The sequence below is a fragment of the Odocoileus virginianus genome, chromosome 4, assembly GCF_023699985.2.
Source record: "Odocoileus virginianus isolate 20LAN1187 ecotype Illinois chromosome 4, Ovbor_1.2, whole genome shotgun sequence".
Taxonomy (NCBI): domain Eukaryota; kingdom Metazoa; phylum Chordata; class Mammalia; order Artiodactyla; family Cervidae; genus Odocoileus; species Odocoileus virginianus.
The window spans coordinates 22,676,874-22,700,168 of NC_069677.1; the positions used below are offsets into that span (position 1 = coordinate 22,676,874).

Below are 23,295 nucleotides of genomic sequence, written 5' to 3' on the forward strand. Positions count from 1 at the left end.
AGCGACTTCATTTTCATTTTCATGCATTGGAGAAGGAAATGGCAACCCACTCCAGTGTTCTTGCCTGGAGAATCCCAGGGATGGGGGAGTCTGGTGGGCTGCCATTTATGAGGTCGCAGAGTTGGACACGACTGAAGCCACTTAGCAGCAGCAGCAGCAAATTAGAAAGTACTGATCCCTAGGGCGCATACAAGGGCTCACTAAGAATTCAAGTCAGATCCACCTCGTTTCCTAATAAGCTGCTGTATAAATGGATTTCAACAAGGCCTCTCAGCATATCCTTGCGGACATGATAAGAAATATGGCTACATGCAAAATAGCTATTTTCATGGAGGCTGATATGACTATATGCTGATGTTTTGATGACAACTTGGAGCAAGGCTTTCAATGGTAAAATTCAAGAGCTGGCCTTCAATTCTTTTCTTCACTATTTGGATAAAAAATCTTGATGTCTCAGCCAATACAGAGGACAGATAACATCAACTGGAGAAGCACAGAATATCGGATGACTGAGTTGGAATCCCAAAACATCTTAACCATCTGGACCACTGGACTAAATTGAATGAGATGTAATTGAATAACAGTGAACATGAGGCCCTTCATCCCAAATATTAAGTCAATTTGCCCCATATTGAGAAGTAACCTGGCAGCCATCATTAAAGTAAGCTACATGCATAATTTAAAATTTTCTAGAATCCACATTTTGAAAAGTAAAAATCCAAAACTAAGGTAAGGTGAATTTTATAATGTATTTTATTTATCATTTTAATAATATATTTTACCAAATATACCCAGAATACTATCATTTCAACATGTAACCAATATATAAAATTATTGCATTACTTTACGTTCTTTTTTTTGTACCAAGTCTTCAAAATCTACTGCATACTTTACATGTATAGCACCTCTTAGTTTACACCAGCCACATTTCAGGTGCTCAGAAGTGGACATATGGGACATATGTCCCATATTGGACTGAGCAGTTTTAGAGCATTCTCATTGACACTTAGCTCTGTGATGACACTGCACTCTGATGGTGGCGTTCTCGGGCTGGTTGCATCAGTAGAGATACCATACTTAAAGTTGTACCACTCATAGTATTAATTTCATTTAGTGGAAAGAGAAAGGGTCTGGGCTCTTTGACATAAATCGTGGTGGGAGCTGTACTGGTGCCCACTATCTGTGACCTGTAGTCAACCCTTCATCATGAGTTCTGGTACCATGCCAGTGACTGAAAGTCTAGAATTTTAAAAAAGTAAACACTCATCAAACTTTTTTCCTCTCTGCTTATCTCCTGGAATCTTTGTTCAGGATAGATGTTTTTACTGGAGCTAATTGCAGCTTAACTTTTTTCAAAGACTAGAGTAAAATCTTCCTTTCATTTTTAAGACCAACCAATGCAACTTTTACAAGTGGTTTTAAGTTTCCACATCCTGTTCCCTTTTCCAACAGTGATTTCTGAGCACTAACACCAATCTAGGATTCAGGAATCTGGCAATATAACCAATAGTGAACGTAGCTGAAGAGCAGAAACTAAACTTACATAAGTGTATAGCCAAAATGTTAGAAATGTGCAAAAACTCTCCTTAAAATATATCACCCTTCATCATTTCCAACTGGCTTGCCCAGTGTCACAGAACTGAGTCTGATCCCAGGCCAACCACCCTTTCTGCTTCATTGTATATCTCACTGCAGGGACATTTTCTCCTGCAGGTCAGCCCAGCACTATTATTTATCCTCCCACCATCACTACCTAGAATATTTCCTCCACACCACCTTTTTTCTTTGAATAGAAATCATGACTTCATGGTAGTTGATACATTCTCTGGAGCAGACTGCTTGGCTTCAAATGTTGGACCCACTGCTTGTAAGCTGTGAGATGTAATTCAATTTCCTCACCTGTAGATTGAGGATAACAGTCTCTCTTCCATATAAACAACCTCATCCATATAAAACACTTGAACAGAAACTGGCCCATAATAAGGACTCTAAATATTTTCTACTCAATGAGTAAGAGAACAAGTTTTCAGTTCTTCACATGAAAACTTTGTAACACATAGTGACTTCTTTTTTGGTACACAGAAACTTTTGGCTTGAGGGGAGCTTACATATTGACCACTATCACCTCCCAAGCCCATTCCATAGGAAGCTTGCTGCCTTGGGGATCACTGCTCCACTTCAGTGCAGCATTAACTTCTGGGAAGGCAGCTGTACCCTAGTGCAAAAAGCATGAACATTAAAGCCTGGTTTTACAATCTTCCTGTCACCACCACCACATCATCCTGTTACTATGCTTTATTACAAGAAAACTTATGGGGCCCTGATACGTCTTTCCATATTACAGTGTGTTTCAGAGAAAGCACTTAAATAGTGACAAAGCCCCAAGAACATTCTTATTTGAAGCAAAAGAATTATATCTGGGGTCTTCCTAACTAAGAACAGTTCTAGCTTAGTATGTGACTGATTCTTGCAAAAATCATGTAAAAAATCAACAGGTGCAAATCATGATCAAGAGCTCTCCTGGGCTAAGATATAGAAGATAAGTGTTGATAATTATTCATCAGAAATTTTTAACTACAGAATCTTAGTACATAATGAATATTAAGTGTACAAAAAGTCCATGAAACATACATATGTATCTATGTGGTGCATTTAATTTCTAAGATTTTTAGCATTTTAAATATTCCTCAATTTTCTTTCCCTTTACAAGTAAATGCACAGTTGGATCACTCAAATCCAAATATTGTCTGATCAAGGTTAAATGATGTGCTTGTTAACTATTCTAAATGAATGAAATTTCTTCCCCTCTTCCCTTAATTTTTATAAAGCAGGGCAAAATAAATGAAAAGGCAACAGCAGCATTGGCTGTTATATAGACATAGATGGGAATGTTGCTGGAACCATACTCATGGCAAGAAGGCAGCTCCATAAACCCTCTGGAACAGTTGTTCAACAACACTGAAACATTCACTAGCTAAAGTAAGGAAGAGTAGAGTGTGATCTGACCATGTAATGAAGAAAAGGGAAAGAGGTTCCAAATTCACATATACTGAAGTCACATACCACCTGAATTAGGTGCCACTGACAGAAGAAAATGTAAATTTGTTACTCTAGTACTTTAAAATTCATCTCCTAGGGGCAACAACAATTCTAGTTCCCAACACAAGCCAAAGACTTGTTAAACATGATGTCAACTGATCTTGGACACATGAAAAGTGCTTTCTAAACAGTCAAGTTTCCATGCCAGATTTTACTATTCTCTACTTAAAACAAGAAGAAATATACTTTCTCAAGGATAATTAGGTCTTTGTTTCATCCACTCCCATCTCTAATTTCTTCAGACTCCTCTCTAGAAAGTGCCATGTGTGTTTAATTGGGTATGGGGACTTGATCTTCACCACTCTCTCACAGGCTTGGGCATTCATCTTGCTTCATGGGAGGAGAATCCAGCAAGTACACAGGTCCCAGGAAGGGAAATGAGGCTGGTTGAGGAAAAATGACAAGGAAAATGGCTGGAGATGGGAGAGGCAACAGGGGAGCTGAACCAACAAGAAACAGGAGTCAAGAAAAAAATCAACAACAGAATGTATTTAAAAACAGACTTCTCCAGTTGGCATTTCAAATGAAACAGCTAACAATTAACTCCAACCCTTTGTATAGTGTCTTTTTGCTTCTGGAGTCCTCTTGCAGCTTTAATTCTTGAAACTCGGGCGGCAGCACCAGACATAAATCCCAAAGGGAGAGGTATTATTAAACCTTTTGCTGGTCATTCTTTTCTCAACACAAATGGACAAATTCTTAAGCCTGCTTACTCATTTCATGACGATCATTAGAAGAAAAAAAATTAAACCAAACTTGCATATTGAAAATGAAAACAAAAATACACACACACAAAAAAAAACCCCTGCAGATAATAAATATCGCTGATTCACTTATTTTAAAACAAAGTCCAATTTTATTCAATCTTAATATCCTTGCAATCCATTGTAAACCTTCTGCACTGATCTTTGTTTCAGTAGCTGTTTGATACCTGGGGAAAGAATGAACAAATGACTCCATTAACAAAAAATGCAGCTTAAAGAGCATGTTTCACAGGGAGGCTCCAGAAAAGGCCCTATGTCAAGCATGGATCTGAATTAAACAAGTAACTACCCACGTCCAACTTCATCACGTGGGGATACCCATACATGTACGTCCAGGTGATCCCTTTTCTTTGTGTCTCAGGCAGACATACAACACACATATCCCACAAAATCCCATGAGAAGAGGCAACTGGAATGGACGGAAAGCTCTTCAGTGGTCATCCATCCCTTCTTTGTCCTCTTTCCACTTCTTTTTTTTTTTTTTTTTCTTTTTCCACTTCTGACCTCTTTCCTTTTTCCTTTACCTTTTCCTTTTTACTTACGACCCACCACCTGGGCCCTCTTCGCAAGCAACCATTGCAGCCTTCACCCTCCAAGCCTCTGATCCTTCTAAAGCAGACCTCATCTTTCCCTGAACAGTAAACATTATACCCTCACCTTCTCTTGCTTCCTCTGACAACTGTTCCTTTGGAAAATCCACATCGAAGGTGATTATCAAAGAGCCCTTGATGTTGTTGTTGTCAAAGTTGGGGAGCCCTTCCCCTTTCTTCCATAGCTTGGCTCCGGGTCTGGTGATCTTATCCCGGGAAATATGTACCTGGAAAGCAAAAGGGGATGGACTAGAGAAGGACTGGTACTCTCGAAGCACAACACAGCTTCCAGTGAGCACTGGTACCCAGAGCTCATGTCACAGCTCAGCAGAGCATCAGGATGAAGGGGCAAGCAAAACATGTCTCCGTGGCTCCAAAGGACTGAAGTAACCTCAACACCAGCCACAAGGAGGCTTTAAAGGACAGGACTTTTAAAAGAACTAGTTTGCTTACCTTGTGACCATCCAAGTGAATAATGTCCATATCGAAGCCTACCAGAGACTCTACGAGTGAGATTGTCACATTTGTGTATAAGTCATCTCCTCGCCTTTCAAATATCGAGTGCCTGGAAGAGAACAAGGTAAAGATCAGTAACTTCCAGTCTTTTTCTGGAAGAGTTCAAAAAGTTTTTAGAAAAATCATGGAAAAGGATGGATGCCACTTTTTCAAACAATAAGCATCTCTTAAGATATTCCTTTGTGTGTAGTATTAATAGAGACTGTAAAGTTAGTAGGATTTATTAAACCCTCATCTTCAGGAGCTTATGATCAGCAACAGCAAAAGCATGTAATTAAAATACAAGTAATCAGATTATGGAAAAAAGAGGACAACTTCTGGCCGGGGACCTGGGGGAGAAGGGCATCAGAGATCGGTGGCTGGGTGGGGATTCCAGAGCTGGGTTTATGAGGCCCGGTCGGCTCTGAAGCTGTAGGTAAGGAGGGTGTATGGGAGGCTGGGGACAGGACAAGCGCGAATCCTGGCGAAGATACGGACTTGAGAAAGGACTAGGTTCATGCAGGGAACAGAACATACAGAGCAGAACATACCCCAGTTTCCTGGGAAGTGATCAGAAAGACAAGGCAGGTGAAGAACACTGGGGAAAGGCCACTGAGTTTAAGGAGTGCCATGAGAGAGAAAAAGTTTTGGCACTGGGGGCCCATTTCTCCAAATCTGGGTGGGAATCCTGTTTCAATGAATCCTTTGAAGCAGAGGCATCACTGGTCTCCAAAGTGGTAAACAAGAAAGCCTGAGTTCCAGGCAAAATTCTTATGTAAGGAGCCCTGCATGTTGAAGAGAGGCAACCAGGGATGCTGCCCAGCAGCTGCAGATGACGTCACAGTAGGTCCTTTCTATGGAAAAGTCTCCCATTATTGCATGGCGCACATTTCCTCAGTTACTAGCTCTGGCTTCCTTGTCTGCTTCTTTCACAGCTCCTTACTTGTCTTATCAATGCTCTCCTCCCAACATCTTTCAGAATCTTAAGTCCTGAGTAAATAAATATTTAGGCTCAATAAGAAGCTCCAACCCAAAGAAGGCTTCCAAACTGAGATGACTTACTTGACAACTTTGATTCGGAACCGCAGGTCTCCTGGCTCTCCATCCACGTGAGGCTCACCTAGTCAGAAGAGATTACCACACACTGTAAGCAGAACACTGCAAATCTGTTTGGTAGCTGAAAGAAGTTTTTAAAGCCACTAACTTGGGCTTTGACTGTTAAGCCTATCTGTGAGTGCGGTCTATCTGGCTATATCAAATTTCAGATTATTAGTGAGGCTCACCTGTGCCTCAGGCACAGCAGTAAATAAGTTGACCTATTTCCTAAACAAAGAATGATTTCTGAACCTTATGTTTTAAAGCTATTTTTTCTTCTAGAGTTTTAAATTTAACCCCAAAATGAGGTCTGAGAGCATCTTATTAATGCCAATTAGAGTTACGTCTCTTCTTTTATTGTGGAGTTCAAATTAATCCATTAAGTTCTGAACATCTTAAACTTTGATATAATTTAGGCTGTGTGTGCAAGCTAAGTCGCTCAGTCGTGTCTGATTCTCTGCGACCCCATGGACCATAGCCCTCCAGGCTCCTCTGTTCATGGGATTCTCCAGGCAAGAATACTAAAGTGGGTTGCTATGCCTTCCTCCAGGGGATCTTCCTGACCTAGGGATCAAACCCGTGTCTCTTATGCCTCCTGCATTGGCAAGCAGGTTCTTCATCACTAGCACCACCTGGGAAGCCCAACTTAGGCTACTGGACAGTAACTTTTGGCCATCATATTCAAAGGATACACAGTAACGCCAGAGCTTAAAGATTGTCACAAAAGGCTTCCTGTGTCCTAAAAAACAATGGAAGTATGTTGGAAATGATGCATGCATTTACTATGTGGCCATGAAGTATGGGGTGAGGTGGGAGGTATTCATAAGCACTCAGAGAGCAGAAAGCTATGATAATAAAACACCAATGTCAATGTTTCACCTTCTCCAATAAAGGGGTACTCCATGCCGTCCCTCACCCCAGGTTCGATTTCTACCTCCAGTGTTCGCTCTTCATTCACTAGTCTGAGACAAAGAGAATTTAAAAGGAAAAACAAATGAAAATATAAACCAAATCCTAGACACAGACAATTCAAGTTTTATCTACTCAATCTTCTTTTTCTTGGAAGACTAGCCTGTATCTCTAGATGATAAAGCCACTTGATATCCATTTACACCTTCCACCTGCCAAATGCCAGGGCGAAGCTTCTATATATCACGTAATCACACAACCACTGATTCCAAAAGGGCCTACAGTTGGCTGGCTGCTTTAACATGAGGATCAACAACAGAGAAAACCACTCACATTTACATAAATGTCCACCTGAAAGGACAGTGTCATGTTTATCAGAAAATCTAACAGGTGAGTTTATCCTATTTGATTTTTCCCCCTGATCCCACAAATAAATGAGCTAGATTTAATATATACAATTGAAGGTTCAATTAAATAGTTGTGTTCATAATGTAATCAGCAAACAGTATGTCTCTAATCTGAAATTTAGCTGGACATATAAGATTGCTCTAATATTCCAAGTAGAAAAAAATGGAATATCAACAGCTTTAAGAACATTCAGAAATAAAGCTAATTAGCTTATAGACATAAAGGAAGATATTCAGAAGAGATACTTTAAGAAGAAACAAAAATGTAAATTTCCTTGCTCTGTCCTCTGGCAGGACATGAGGAAGAGAGGGAAGGAAAAAAAATCTAGGTATGGACCACTGGCATTTTATTAGACCAATGAGATGATTAAAGTGTCCCTTGGCAGAGCGAAGAAGGTGCTTCTACTCACTTGACATTCGGGCACTCGTCGCAGACCACCTCCTGGGTCATCTGGAAGCGCCCGGGGCCCAGCTGGGTGGTCCGCATCTCCTGCCTGCAGTTGCACTTCCGTTTGCCAGGGGCCTGCCTCGCCACAGGTTTGTTTCTAACCACCTAGGAAGTGCAGACACAGCATAAGCCTCTCTTTTGCATCCCCCAGGTTTCAGTTTCCTCACCAGATCTGGGTTGGAACCTCCCCCCTCTCCCAAGCCATCCGTCAGGGAGACCCACAGCTAAGAGAAGTCCCGGAGGAGTTACAAGTCAGCCCCCACGCAGGACTGTAGTAAATCGATCTTTAACAGACTCAAATTCTAAAGCTGGAGGAGAGGGAGAAGGGTAAGAAAGAAGAGAACTAGAAGACAGTGTGTATAGAATCACTTTTTCTAAGCCACAAAGAAATACTACTGAGTTAACACAGTCCACAGAATTACTATTTCTTGAGAAATCTGAGCTGTGCAAAGCAGGAGCCCTGAAGAACAACCACAGCCTTCAAAAGCTGGCATGCGGCTCCCACTCCAAGATTAGTGATGATTAACCTCATGAAAACACTTCCTTGTTTCAGGCAACTCAATCTGGCAGTGTTTTCCAATGCTGCCTCAATCTAGATACTCAGCCTGTAAGAAGAGACACAATGAGCATCTCCTTGTAGCTGACTGCAATCAAACATTCTGATCCCTCCAAATCAAACGAAAACTAAAATATATGAAGAAATGCATGTCTATGCAACCGAATGAGGCAAATGCTTGGAGGAAAATCCCTCAAAGCCTATGAACATATGAAGCCCCATTCAACAGAATAAACAATAAAAGTAATTACAGCTAAGAGTTATGGCACTTACTATGTGCCAAGCAAGGCCCTAGTCACATATATTTATGAACTCTTTATGACATAGATGCCGCTATCATCTCCATTTTACAGAGAATGGAATGAAAGCACAGGAAGGCTCAGTAACATGACCAAGGTCACATAACCAATGTACGGCAGAGCCAGGACCCTAAATCAGGCAGTCTAGCTCCAAAGTCTGTACTTCTAACCACTGTGCTCTCTTACAGTAAATATCTTTCTTAAAAAGAATAGACCATGGGGGCATTTAAATATCAAGGTCACATACATACATTCTTTACAATAATTAGATTAATAAGGAATCTGTGTAGGAGCATGCTAACTATAATAAAGTGATGTGTACATTATGTATAGCCAATGACTACAGACAACAGGCCTGCAAGGGAACATGGGAAATTAATCTCTGTACCTGAATACAGGTATAAGGCTTCCTAAAAGCACTGTCTGGAATTGGAAAAAAACTGGAAACAACCTACATGCCTATTGATCCAATGTGGTGGCAGTGAAATTCTATTCAGCAGAATTATAGCTGTAAACAACAACATGGGTGAATCCTGACAATATTAACAGTAAGTAAAAAAAAGGCCAGTCTCAGAAGATAATGTACAGTCTGATGTTGTTTTCAAAAAGTCAGAAACCATGTGAGTGAACAAAATACTATTCAGGTATACATACACATATAACAGAACAAATAAACAAACAGTGGCAGTAGAGACGAAACTCAGAATATAAGGTAGTCACCCTGGAAGGGAGGTGGGGGTTGGAATAGGGAAGTAGCATGTAGATAGATATAAGTTGTGGTTTATTGTTTTATTAAGTTCTTGGGCTGAGAGATGAGTTCATGAAACAATTACAGCATATCATGAACCAAGGATTATGATTAATTCAATTCTATGCACTGTCCCCAGGGAAGGTACCCAAAAACCTTTTAGTTTTAGTCATAAGAACACATTCTAGAGTTAATATGAATAGATGCATAATTTGGACTTACTTCTACAAAATTTCCTGCATACACTTCTTCCAAAGTGACTTCGAGATCTACAATAATATCACTTCCTCTTGGAATATTTCTGTCTTGCTGACGAGGGGTTCCTCCGAACATGAAACCAAAATCTCCAAAGAAGCTATTGGTAAGTGTAAAATCATCAGGAAAAGAAATCAGAATTCACCTCTTACAATTTTACTTTTCTTCACACTGATAAAATATTGTGACCTACCAATGAGCAAAACTGAAAGACATTTTTAATACAGTGAAGTAATAACATCATATACAACCTATATAGTATTTATAGTATAAATATATAGTACATATGTATTGCCCCAACACACAAAAAACTACTTTTTAATATCTTCCAGACATACAGTACAGTGTATAAAGTATGCCAATGAATTCTTAAACAATGAAAAAATAATCTCTTTTAATACTGACCAATATTAGAATATAATGGAGATATTGAGAAAGGGTATAGTATACATAAGCCCATGTATTGCTGAACCCAACGGTAATTTTGGACTCTTGTAGTGTTCATCTTTATATGCTTTTTAGATACTAATTTTGGTGAAAGAAGCTACTGCTTTGTACAAAAATCTTGGATACATAATTAAACTAAAACAGCATCAGGCTCAGTAAAACTGTGGATCTGACAGAAAAGGAAGTTCTGGTCTCATATGATCAAAATTAATTTGTGTTAAATAACAGAAGCATCACTTTAAGATTAAATAAACAGTGACCTTTAACTCCATAGGGGTTCTAATTATAATCTTAAATTATGGTTAAGAAGTCTCAGATGTTAGCATAGTGATGAGAACTATACAACCCCTCAACCCCTCCCTCCAGAAAAAAAAAGACAAAAAACCCCCAGTCGTGGTGAACAGATTCCCTGAATCTTGAATAAAAGCAGAGGGGGAGGCTTTTGGTGCAAAAGGGGCATGGGCAGAGCCTTTTCTCTTTCTGGCGTCTCTGGGTATCACTTTTAACTGCCAAGAGGTTCAAACTTCCCTGGTAGGCTAAAGCAGCCAAATCAATCCTGGGGAAGAGCAGGATTTCCTAACTGTATTATTCACATATCTTCACAGGTCCTGAAAATCTCCCATCACCCCCAAACACTAAACATGGCAACTGTGATTCTTACTTTTTTTGAGTTCACAACTCTTTTAAGAATCTGAAGAAAGCATTGCATCCTCCCCCGACAGAAATGCATATTCAAATGTTTTTATTTATAATTTGATTCAAAATCCCCGATCAAGACCCCCTATTTATGCATCATCAGAGCACATGAAAATTCAAATGTTCAATAAAGTGGGCCTCAAAGAGTGGGAAGGTAAGGTATTTATTATCCAGCCACTCAGCATTCTCAGAAAGCCAGGAGCAACAAGAGATGGAGAGTCTCTGCCCTGACTCCTTCCACCAATGCTGATGATCACAATCATCCCTTTCTTGTTGACAGGATGAAGAGGCAGCTCTGGGTATAGGAGCAGGAATTTCTCTCTCTTACAAGAATCACCTTGCTCACTTAGTGGTTTGCAGATCTGAAGACAGCGAGGAGACAAAATGAACTGGTTTCCAATATATATCACCCCCAACATAGTCGGGATTGATTCAACTGATATGGTTGGCTAGGTGGACATCCTTGTAAGTACTACCCGTCTTTTCTGGAGCTTTGTGAAAATAGAGAAGTATATTCCTATACAAAGGATGATGAGTGACCTTCTGGTCAAGGATCAGTTGGTCCTTGATAGGCTCCAGTGATAGGCTGCTAATCACTATGCTATGAAGAGTTGTATTCTTCATCAGAAGATTCTGAACAAGGGAGCAAGGATAATTCTTTAATAATCACTAAGTGATCCACTCTCAGACACTCATACCTTGCAGATGGATAAATTACTTACTGTGAAAAAATGTCTCCATGGGAGCTCTGATGCCCATCTTTCAAGCCCTCTTCACCATATGTATCATACTGTTTCCGTTTCTCACTATCTGACAGAACCTGGGGGCAAAAGTCAGTGGAGGAAATGACTATGAGTTGGTAATGGTTTGGTAAGGTGCATTCACATCTATGTTTTTAAAATTTTAAACTCTTGATACTGTGTGTAAAATTTTAGTGGAATGTGGTTTTCATTATGTATGTTATTAAGGCATGTTTAAGAGTTATTTTCTTTGTCAGAATAAATTCTTTGATCAGCGTTCATTTTGTAACTTTTCACAATGCTCAACTCGTTTTTAATTTAAATTGATCAGAACTCACCTAGCTGCATAAACATCATGCAGATTGCCACTAACAAGATTAGCGACATAGCTATGAATGTGAGGGCAGTAACAGGAAAGAGTGAGATGAATTCCTCAGGTTTACTTCCCATGTAGTATGACTCCCACACTTAGGCTGCTAACCACTAGGCTATATTATCTCTCTAAACTATAAACTCGGGACCTGACTGACGCGATTGTCATTAGTCACAGAAGCAGTAAATAAGGACAGCCTTCAACTTTGCTCAGCCTCACATATCTATACCATAAGCGCTACCCGACACTACCCCACACAAATTAAGAGATTGGCAAGTTGAGGGAATCAAATGACAGGTCTCCAGAAAGGTCTACACTACAGTATTTTCATATTCCCCTTTCATTCTTTTGATATATGTAGAAATCCATTTGTGGAAGAGTGCTGTCTGGCACATACAGTTCATAACCTCCTGAGTCTGAACTGCAAAGAGTGAAAAGGTACACTGCTCTATGAAGGATGCTCGAGCTCAATTTGACAACTTGAGAAAAGACTTCCTTTTTTTTTTCTTTTTTGGAGAAAAGACTTTCTAAAGTTTTAATGGTTTTAGAAAACTATATGCTCAGTCATAAGTATATGCTTTCTCACTGGGACCATTTCATATCTAGAATAAAGAATGTAAAACAAAATAAACTTCAGTGTTAGTCAAAATTTGCCTTCCAAAAAAAGCTTCCCATTTACTGAGAGCATTCTGAAATATATGTGCTTCCAAGGGGCTTCCCAGGTGGCTCAGTGGTAAAGGATCCGCCTGCTAAGCAGGAGATGCAGGCTTGATCCCTGGGTTGGAAAGACTCCCTGGAGAAGGAAATGGCAACCCTCTCCAGAATTCCTGTCTGGAGAATTCCATGGACAGAGGAGCCTGGTGGGCTACAGTCCCATAGCATCGCAAAGAGACCGACAGAACTTAGCAACCAAAAAACAACGTAAGTTTGAAAATTAAACAACTTTATGCTCTTTGGTATTCTTACATTTCTATTTAGACAGCAGACTGAAGGAAAAAGTTATTCTAAACTCATACTTGTGTTGGCTCAGGAAAAAAAAAAAGGTTGGAAGTATATGGGGCTTGTTGACTCAGCCAAAGGAAGGGAAGATCTGATTGGCATATGTAAATAGTACACATTTTTGGCTCAGGGCCTGAATGATGCGTAAGGAGCTACAGTAAAAAACTCTATTAACATTTAAGATACATTCAGAAAGATAAGAAGAAAGTCAGTGCATAAGAAAGAGCATTCTTAAAATCAAAGAGAAATGAGTTAGACTAGAAGTGACTAGAGTACTCAACTAAAGCCACTATGATAGAGCAGGTGAAAAATAAAGGGTTGGATAATTTCCTTTTTTTAAAAAAAGCTACTTTGGGGACATAGAAATGGGCAGAGTTAACTTAAAAAACAAACAAGAAAAACCCCTCATTATTATGGGATCGGGATTTTCAATATTTTCACTTTCAAGTCTACTTCTCTGTTCTTGTCTTGGCAAAGAAATGAATTCCACACTGGATCCATAAGAAATTCCATTTCAAACCCCCCCAAAGAAAGACTATTTTTAAGTCAGCTTCTTTTTGGACATAGGAGGATTCTGTAATAACTCCCCCAAAACTACCCCTAAAGTTATCTATTATCATTCACTTACTCCTCACTTCTCTTCTATCTACAGAATGCAGTTTTATTCCAGTCTTGGAAACTTTTATTTTTAAGAGAAAGAAAGAAATTTCTTAGTTGACTGGCCAATCAACCAGTCTCAACTAATTAAAATGCCTGCAGTAATCTCAGCTCAGTAGAGAAGACAGACGTATTCACAATAGACTCTTCAACTTTAGTGGGATTTTGATTTATGGACACTAATTTATCCAAGGACCAAAGACAGGCAATCAAGTGAATGACACACAAAAAAAAGAAAATTTGAACTGGGGACTAGAAAGGTTCTGAGTTAAATTGGAATCTCATTGAATGATGCATATATAGCCTGCCTAGGTCACGGTGAAACAACATGGAGAATCTATAAACAGCATAGAAAATTCTTAGCAACAGTTCTCCCAGAAAATATTTTTGATTATTGGGTTTCTAGCAAGCAATGGGAGTATTCATGGGAAATAAAGTGTAAAACATGGAATCCATATTAACAAGAAACAAAATGTTACATACAGTAATTTAAGAGAGTCCACCAACCCTCTCAGGTTTATTTGTGAGCCTAAGGTTAGGAATTTTGGTCCTATAGGTGTTGAGAGAAGAAAGGGAAACCCCATCAGTTTTAAGTTTCATGTGCACATAAATCACTTTTACTTCATTCACTTCTTTAACCCAGGAGGCCTTGGAATCCCCTCTTTGTGGTTTTTTCCCACTAAAATATTTTTCAGACTTGTTTCCAATCTTCTCACTATACAGGGGTTTAATCTGAATTCAGAAGCTGTAGCTCCCTGACTACTGCAGTCAAATTATTTTTTCTGTGCCCTTTTAGAAAATGGGAATAAATGGTGACTAGAATTGATAACACTGTATTGTACAGCTGCAAGTTGTGAAGAAAGCAGAACTTAAATGTCCTCACTATAAAAAGAAATACATGATGTGATGGATTGAGCAAAATCCTTTCACAATGCATACATATATCAAATCACCACAATGTACACTTTAAATATCTTATAATTTCATTTGTCAATTATATCTCAAAAAAGCTGAAAAAAAAATATAACCACAGATCTCTTATCCTATTTCTAGGGGAAAGGTGAATTGCAACACATGCAAAGCAGCTAACTCTTAAATACACATGAAAGATCATCAGTTGGTTATTTGTAAAAATTTTTTCACCATGGTGTTGTGTAAAATGGTTTTTCAAATAGTAAAAAAAGGTTATTAAGGATACAGTAAATATTCCTCTATGTTGTTGAAAATGAAAAAGAAAGAAAGAAAATGGGAATAAGAATATGCCCAGCTCTACTATATTTCATGTTGTCCTAATGAAGATTAAATGAAATGATATACATCAGATGTTTTAACCTCTAGATTAGAGGTTGCAAATTCAAACTATAGCTAGGTTTTCTTTGATCTGCACATAAAAGAAAATTTTAAATTGAGTTAGTTCCCAACATGTTATAACCATAAAATTTACCAAAAAAATCAGGAATTTCACTCCTCTAGAAAAATTAAATGATCTGGCAACACAGTGCTTCCATCTACATACGGCAAAAACTGGCTGGGCGCTGCTGCCTTGAAATGAGTCAAGAAGTCTTCAGTCTGTCACAGTCCTCTTCAATCCCTGCTGATTGCTAAAATGGAGGTAGAGTATCCACTCCCTTGTTTTATCTTATACCTGCCATGCATATTATCTGCCTGGTCCATATAGGCAGGTGGATTTGCAATCCTCATTTAGATTTTGTTTCTGCTTCTGGCCCCAACTTCCAAACAGACTGACCGAAGATCAATCTACTCATTAATCTACCAATTCTATCTTCTTTCATTCATCTTTTTTAACACTACTCTCCTTAAGAAAACAAACAGTGATATGAAAAGGGCAGGAAGTAGTAACTTCTAAAATCAATGTACAATATAGCATTGAGCACTACTCTTATCTATTGTCTATTTCTTTTAAAAAGTGACCTGAAAAACGGGAGTGTTACTCTGTGTTACACGGTCTTTTCTGTATCTCCTAGTTTTATTTATACTTTATCTTCTTCCTGACTCACCTCATAAGCAGCACCCAGATCCTGGAATTTCTCCTGTGCTCGTGGATCATCTGGATTCCGGTCAGGATGAAGCTGCAAGGCTAGTTTCCTGTAGGCCTTTTTAATATCCTTTATAGAGGCACTGCGAGGCACCCCCAAGATCTTATAGAAGTCTCGCCTGGGGATGCAGGAGAGGGAGAAGATACTGCATTAAAGGGTTATACATTACATTTTTAAAAGTGAAATTTTTTCCCTTACATTTAGGTTTGTGTCTGAGCAAAGACGTAGGAAAATGAAGGTACACATGTGACACACAAAAAGAATGACTAAAGAAAAACCACACTAGAATTTGTAATGAGTTTCATACATTGAAGCAATCATAATGAGAGGCTATGTACTTTTTGAACAATGCTAGGATTATTCAAAGTATCTGTGGCATTCTTCTGTTAGGGGAACTACTTTTGGACAAGAAAATCGTTTTCTTATTTTATGGTCACACATTATTTCCAAGCAATAACTCTATAATCAAATTGACTCTCTTTGTTGTCCTCTATTACTGACTTCAAAAGACTTGACTGCTTCCAAAGATAAAATAATCTCAAAGGATGATTTTCTCTATTCAAAAAGATTGTATCACATAAACGTTCTAACAGTAGCACACTTGGAATGTTAAAAATGAGGTGACTGAAATCAACTTCAGAGGTTAACACAGAAGTTAAGTCAAAGCCCAAACAAGAGAAGCCTGAAGAGAGAATAACATTCATTTGAATGTATGAGTTGTGGAGTTTTGTGCCAAAAAAGAGAAAATATCAATTTTGCAATCATTTAGTCAGTTCAGTCGCTCAGTCATGTCCGACTCTTTGTGACTCCATGGATTGCAGTACACCCGGTTTCCCTGTCCATCACCAATTCTTGGAGCTTGCTCAAACTCAGGTCCATCGAGTTGGTGATGCCATCCAACTATCTCATCCTCTGTCGTCCACTTCTCCTTCTGCCTTCAATCTTTCCCAGCATCAGGGTCTTTTCCAGTGAGTCAGTTCTTTTTTTTTTTTTTTTTTTTTTGGAAATCAGTAACTCTCCCTTTTATTTAAATAACAAGTCAGAAAACATAACGGAACAAAAAATTCCACTTATGATAACAATAAAAAATAAGATATTTGGGGATAAATTTAACTAGAAATATGTGAGATCTAGGTGGCAAAACTATGAACATTGAGATATTTTAAGGAGAAAAGTGGTTCAGTCTTGGAATAACTAGGGTGAAGGGACCAACAAAGCATACCGACAGATGTTAAATGGAGCCAGCCTGTTGTGATAGTCTTCACAGTTAAAATAGCCACGCCTTCTGAAACTGTTTCCGCTGATAACCCAGAGAACAAAAGAAGTAAGGAACAAAAAAGAACGACAAAAACAACCCCAAAACAATGAACAAAATGACAATAAGTACGTCAGTTCAGTTCAGTTCAGCCGCTCAGTTGTGTCTGACACTTTGCGACCTCATGGACTGCAGCATGCCAGGCCTCCCTGTCCATTATGAACTCCCAGAGTTTACTCAAACTCGTGTCCTTTGAGTCGGTGATGCCATCCAACCATCTCATCCTCTACTGTCCCCTTCTCCTCCCACCTTCAATCTTTCCCAGCATCAGGGTCTTTTCGAAGGAGTCAGTTCTTCGCATCAGGTGGCCAAAGGATTTGAGTTTCAGTTTCAACATCAGTCCTTCCAATGAACATTCAGAACTGATTTCGTTTAGGATGGACTGGTTGGATCTCCAGTGAGTCAGTTCTTAACATCAGGTGGCCAAAGTATTGGAGTTTCAGCTTCTGCATTAGTCCTTCCAATGAATATTCAGGACTGATTTCCTTGAGGATGAACTGGTTGGATCTTTTTGCTGTCCAAGGGACTCTCAAGCATCTTCTCCAACACCACAGTTCAAAAGCATCAATTCTTTGGCACTCAGCCTTCTTTACAGTCCAACTCTCACATCCATACATGACTACTGGAAAAACCATAGCCTTGACTAGATGGACCTTTGTTGGCAAAGTAATGTTTCTGCTTTTTAATATGCTATCTAGGTTGGTCATAGCTTTTCTTCCAAGGAGCAAGCATCTTTTAATTTCAAGGCTGCAGTCACCATTTGCAGTGATTCTGGAGCCCCCAAAAATAAAGTCTCTCACTGTTTCCATTACTAGGAGTTATTCTAGTTTGTCTAGGTCAAGTCTTAATCAGAGCCAGCTGCTGGAACCCATATGTCGGTGCCTATAAGTCTCAGCAGCTGCAAATATGCACATGGCATGAGTTAAGAGACAAAGTGGAGAGCCACTGTCGTCCTTGCCAGGAACTATGCTAGAACTAAATTAACTGTAGAGCAAATCTTTGCAGTAAAGGCCAATGAGAAGACAGAATCAGACTAACAAACCTTGAGGACAGGGACCATATCCAGTCCATAGAAGACACCAATAAATATTCACTGAATGAAATGACTAAATAAGTATGCTCTCAAAAGTCATGTCAATGTATGACAAAACCCACTACAATATAATAAAAATTAAAAAAAAAAAAAAGTCTATCCCTTTAGCCAGCAGAAATTTTTCTGAAAATACACTCTCTCAACCAAGGGATGGGAAAGTTATTCACAATGGAGATCATGTAGGAGTGATGATAATTTTAAAATGTAGTGGGGGGAAAATGCATTGGGGTACCAAGATCCACATAATATACCAAAGGACTTAAAAAAAATGATTTAACAAGCTCTAAGTCACACTTTAGGGAAATCATATAATCATTTTACATGTAAGTTTTAAAAATTATCACTGACTAGGGGATGAGGATCATTCCATGAGGATTATTTACGTGCTTTATCCCCCCTCCCCCCAAATATGCAAAAACCTGGCATCTCTTGAGACAAAACTAGAAAAAGGTTCACTAATGTTAACAACAAAAGAGCTAACTATATAAAAAATGAGGCTTACTTAGGATATACTTAATATAAAAATGGTTAAGTAATAGCTGAGAGAAACACAGGGAGATGGCTGGCACAGTTCAGTATCAACATTACAGTTCCCAAGAAACTCCTCTATGAAAGACTTAAGTTTATAGTTGGGCTTCCCTGGTGGCTCAGATGGTAAAGAATCTGCTTGCAATGCAAGGGACCTATATTTGATTGCTGGGTCGGGAAGATCTCCTGGAGAAGGAAATGGCAACCCACTTCAATATTCTTGCCTGGAGAATTCCAAGGACAGAGAGGCCTGGCGGGTTTCACACCATGGAGTTCCAAAGAGTTGGACAGAACTGAGTGATCAGCACTTTCACTTTTTCACTAACTTTATAGTTAAGAGTATTAATAGTATTTATACTGACATCTTGTTCAAACAACTTAAGGTACACATTGCTTTAAGTGCAAAAAGTGCTAACAAAAACATGTTAAAAATACAATAAAGTGTTACCTAGGAGAAGAAGATTTTTATTTTAGAAGTATAAGATGTTTCACAAGGAAAAAAAAAACCAACAAAGTTTAAGCATATATGCACACGGGGGGTAAAAAAACTTTTAATAACAAGCACTTAAAGTGTCAAGTTCTGCTAGGTAGTGCTTTCTCCTTTCAAAGTAACCTACAAATTTGTCAGAAGCTAAGGATTTACTATTTTCCGCATCCTAAAATATGAGCCCGACATATCAAAATCAGTGGGCACCGGGCCTACAGGGTAGTGAATCTTAAAGGCTGGAGAATCTCTAGAGTCCAGGAGGTCCTGCTTCCTTCAAACAGGTGGCACATTATCATCCTCATGTCAAAGATGGGAATTTAGGTTTTCTTTCAAAGTCACATAATTCATAAGGTGGGTCGGGCTAGAATTCCAGTAGACTATCTATTGGTAAAATGTTTCTCCCCTCTGCTTGTAATACTACTCAGCTCCCTAAGAATGCCCCCTGGAGAGACAGTGAGGCATGATGACAGCTTAGGCTCAGCATCTCACGAAGCTGAAAGGTATAAGGGCTCTTCAAAGGGTCTGCCTTGCTCCCTCAATCCAATTTCTTTCAGTGCCGGCATGGCTACCCTACCTATTCTCCCCACTTCCTCACTTTGCCTGGCATCACAACCCACCCACTTTAATGCCAGCCCAACGGCTCGTTGTAGACTTAACACTGTATCGTCCCCTTCTCCAACTCAGCAGCCCCCCATCCCACGTTGCGTTTGGCACTGCATCCAACCCTCGCTCCTCTGGGCAAATCTAGCTCTAGGGCTTCTGGGTCTAAGCCCCTATCACCCAGGTCACCCACTGTCCACCTCTCCATCCCACTAGCCTGGCCCACACTACCCACTCCTCTCCACCGCCTCACCACAGCAACGCCCCTTTCCACTCCCCCCGTCGGACAATGTCCCCTTCTCTCCCCAGCCTCCTTCCCAGCCAAGACTGACTTAATGGCCCCGTGCCCGCAGATTCCAATTCCTCACCCGGCGATCACGGTCCCGATGAGGTACAGCAGCAACAGGCAGAAGGTGCCCAGGTTCTGCGGGGCCATAGTCCCTCTGTGCCGGCCCCGGACCCCCGCACTCCTCACAGCCCCCGCCGCCCCCGCGTCGGCTCGCCAGCCCACCCGGCCCTGAGAGGCCGCCTTACGCTCGGGTCTCCGACTTAGTTAGGAGCGACAGCTAGCTTGCCCCCTCCTCTGCCAGTCCACTTCCCGGGAGTCCCGAGTCCCGGCGAGAAGCCCCTAGCGGGCCAGAGCCAATCGCTGCTCGGGACATCACACGCGGCCGGCGCCTCACAGCCAATCAGTGCAGTACACTTCACCTCCGAGGCGGCGCGGGCGGCCAGTTAGGCTTCGGAACTGCAGCCGCAGCTCCCGGCCAATTAGAAGGGGAAACGTCAGAGAATCGCGCCGCCGCAGGAATCCGTCCGGCCCAAGCACCTGCCAGTCGGAGAAAATTACGTAAAGATTGGTGATGTAGGATGCGTTCCTAGAGCCGGCGTCCACGGTACGAGAAGTTTCCCTCCGCCCGCCTCCTTGGACTCTCTACCAATCACAAGGCTCTTCCTCCAGCACTGGCCAATTGCGGGAAGGAGGTTTTATCTTGGTTACGAGTCTAGGAATTTCATTCATATAGAGCTAGGCGCTGGACGCCCGGGAGGAGGTACGCGAGCGAGATGGGCGGGGACAAATGCCTGCAAGTCAACGGTACAACGGACGCGACGCTTAGGTCATGTTTTGCCTTCTAACAAAACTCACGAGAAAACTGTCTTGGTTTCGCAAAGAAGAGGCCTGATGTCCGTGGAAGCAGACTGACTTAGTTTCGAATTCAGCTTCCACCACTTCTAGCGGGGAGAACATGCGCCTTGTTTCCAGCCTGAGCTTAAGCTTCTTTTCCACAAAACTGAAGCATAACATTTACTGATAGTATTGTGAAATTTTAATCTGTAAGCCGTCTAGCGCAGGGTCTGGCACATAGTAAGCACGCAAAGAATAATAAATATTATTACACTTAAGAGAACCAAATAATAATAACAGAACCGACCCTCTGACCCCTTCCACCCGCCCCTTTGCTCATTTCAGTACATCACCATCTAGTTGTTCACTGCAAAGCTTCAGGTATCTTCCTGGATTTCTCTCCTGTGTCCCCTATACGAATCTTTACCTTTAAACCATTTCTTGAATCTGTCCACTATTATATTATCTCCACCACCTCTCGGCCAAGTCACATCATCTCCCACCAGGCAAGGGCTTCCTAACTGGTCTCCCTGCCTCCACTCCTAATATCTTAGGATCTCTTTCTCATCCCGACCCTTTTCCCTGCCATGATTTTTTACACACATGTCAGATCATATAATTTCTCTGCTTAAAAGCCTCGAATGACTTTCCATTGCACTTACAATAAGATCCCCAGCCTTTATACTAGCTATAAGATAACATAATAATGTTTCCTTGTTTAGCCACTAAGTCGTGTCCAACTCTTTGTCACCCCATGGACTGTAGCCTGCCAGGCTCCTCTGTCCATGGGATTCCCCAGGCAAGAATACTGGAGTGGGTTGCTATTTCCTTCTCCAGGGGATCTTCCTGACCCAGGGATCAAAGCCATGTCTCCTGCATTGCCAGGCGGATTCTTTACCACTGAGTCACTAGGGAAGCCCCATAAGAAATGTCTGAAGAGATTTAAAATATATCAATTATATGTATGTATATCACCTGGGAATCATACACATTAAAAATATTAATAGGCAGCAAAAGACAAATATATAACTTTAAATAAACCATCTGCCTAATTATTCCCTAAGTGGGTAACTAGTGCCTAAAAAGTTTAAAGAGGAATACTGGTCTAGCTGAGTCAATATTAAAACACTGATAATATAAAGAAATACATTTGTCCAGTTGCTCAGTCGTGTCTGTATCTGACTCTTTGCAACCCCATGGATAGCAGCAGGCCAGGCTTTCCTGTCCTTCACTATCTCTAGTAGTTTGCTCAAACTCATGTCCATTGAATCGATGATGCCATCCAACTATCTCATCCTCAGGAACAGAAAGGGTGACAGGGGATGAGATGAAAGGAGTTGAAGCAGTCACCCAAATTTTCAGAATAATGTTAATCCTAGAAAATATCTTAGTTCTAAAATCTAGTAACATCTCAAAGGCGAGAGTCTCTTCCCTTACAATCCTAAAAGTTTGTACTGTTACATCTCAAAAAATAAGGAATGTGTATAAAGTCAGATTAAGATAATAATCAAAAATAAAACTTCTGAGTCTAGAATATAAAGAGCTGGGGAAGTGGGAGAATGATACTGTTCAAATATGCCAATGATCATCTGCAGAATAAATATAATGAAATAAAAATTTATGGGAACTTAAATAGAAAAAGCAAACCTCAGAGATAAATATTTGAACCATGATTGGCAATGCAGCTACGGTGATCAAGTGATCACGACAGGCAGCAGGCAGAAGTCAGAATTAGGAAGCAGGACATGGGGAGGCGTGTATAAATGAACGCGCCCAGACTCTCAGCATCATTCTAGTGTGCCAGTAGCCAAGTTTCAAGTGCTCTATAGCCACATGGGGCCAGAAAGAAACTTATTATTTCTCAATAAAACTGGGGAAGCAGAACAAAAAACTTACATGATCTGTACCTTCACCTAGTATACTCCTTACCACGTTTTCCAGCAAAATGGTTTCCTTTATCTTTTTTGAATACATCAAGCTCATTCCTGGTTAGGGCCTTTATTCTAGATGTTTTCTGCCTGAAACACTCTTCCCTCAGATCCTAACATGGGTACTCCTTTTAAAACTCAGATAACAGCTTAAATTCACCACTTTATAGAAGACTTCCTTCACCAAGCAAACAAAATTAGCAACTGTTGAACCTCTGTTCTTACACTGCCCTGTTTTATTATTTTCATCCCTGCCCCTAACATTCACACATACTAGAATGCCAGTTTCATGAGAGCATGAATCTGGACTGTTCTCTTAACAGCTGTTTAAGACCGCAGCTTAGAACAGAGTCTGCTACGGTGTAAAAGTGGCTTTGACTGTGATCTTCCTGTGCTGGCTTCTTATTCTTCAGGTCTCAGCTCAGGTTTGGCATTCACTCCTTTCCCCAAATTTCGTAGCACTTACATATGAAAGTACTCTATTCTTTCCTAATGCATCATTTATTCTACCTATTAAAATATACACTCCAAGAAAGCAAGGGCTTTATGTTTTGTTCACTACTGTAATTCAAGTGCCTAACACTGTG

At 40.3% G+C, this 23,295-nt stretch overlaps 1 protein-coding gene and 1 long non-coding RNA gene across 2 annotated transcripts; one reads left to right on the forward strand and one right to left on the reverse strand.

The window, feature by feature from the left end:
* Positions 1-3,568: 3,568 nt before the first annotated feature.
* DNAJB11 (DnaJ heat shock protein family (Hsp40) member B11) lies at positions 3,569-20,294 on the reverse strand. The gene is made up of 10 exons (XM_020878802.2): positions 20,026-20,294; positions 15,596-15,752; positions 11,531-11,628; positions 9,633-9,765; positions 7,770-7,912; positions 6,923-7,005; positions 6,011-6,068; positions 4,907-5,018; positions 4,521-4,680; positions 3,569-4,030 (listed from the first exon to the last, which is right to left on the reverse strand). The coding sequence occupies exons 1-10, from the start codon at positions 20,091-20,093 to the stop codon at positions 3,966-3,968; spliced, it is 1,077 nt and encodes a 358-aa protein (XP_020734461.1). The 5' UTR covers positions 20,094-20,294; the 3' UTR covers positions 3,569-3,965.
* Positions 5,677-9,764, forward strand: LOC110128161 (uncharacterized). The gene is made up of 2 exons (XR_011487261.1): positions 5,677-6,094; positions 9,061-9,764. It is a non-coding gene; the product is annotated as an uncharacterized lncRNA (long non-coding RNA).
* Positions 20,295-23,295: the final 3,001 nt, after the last annotated feature.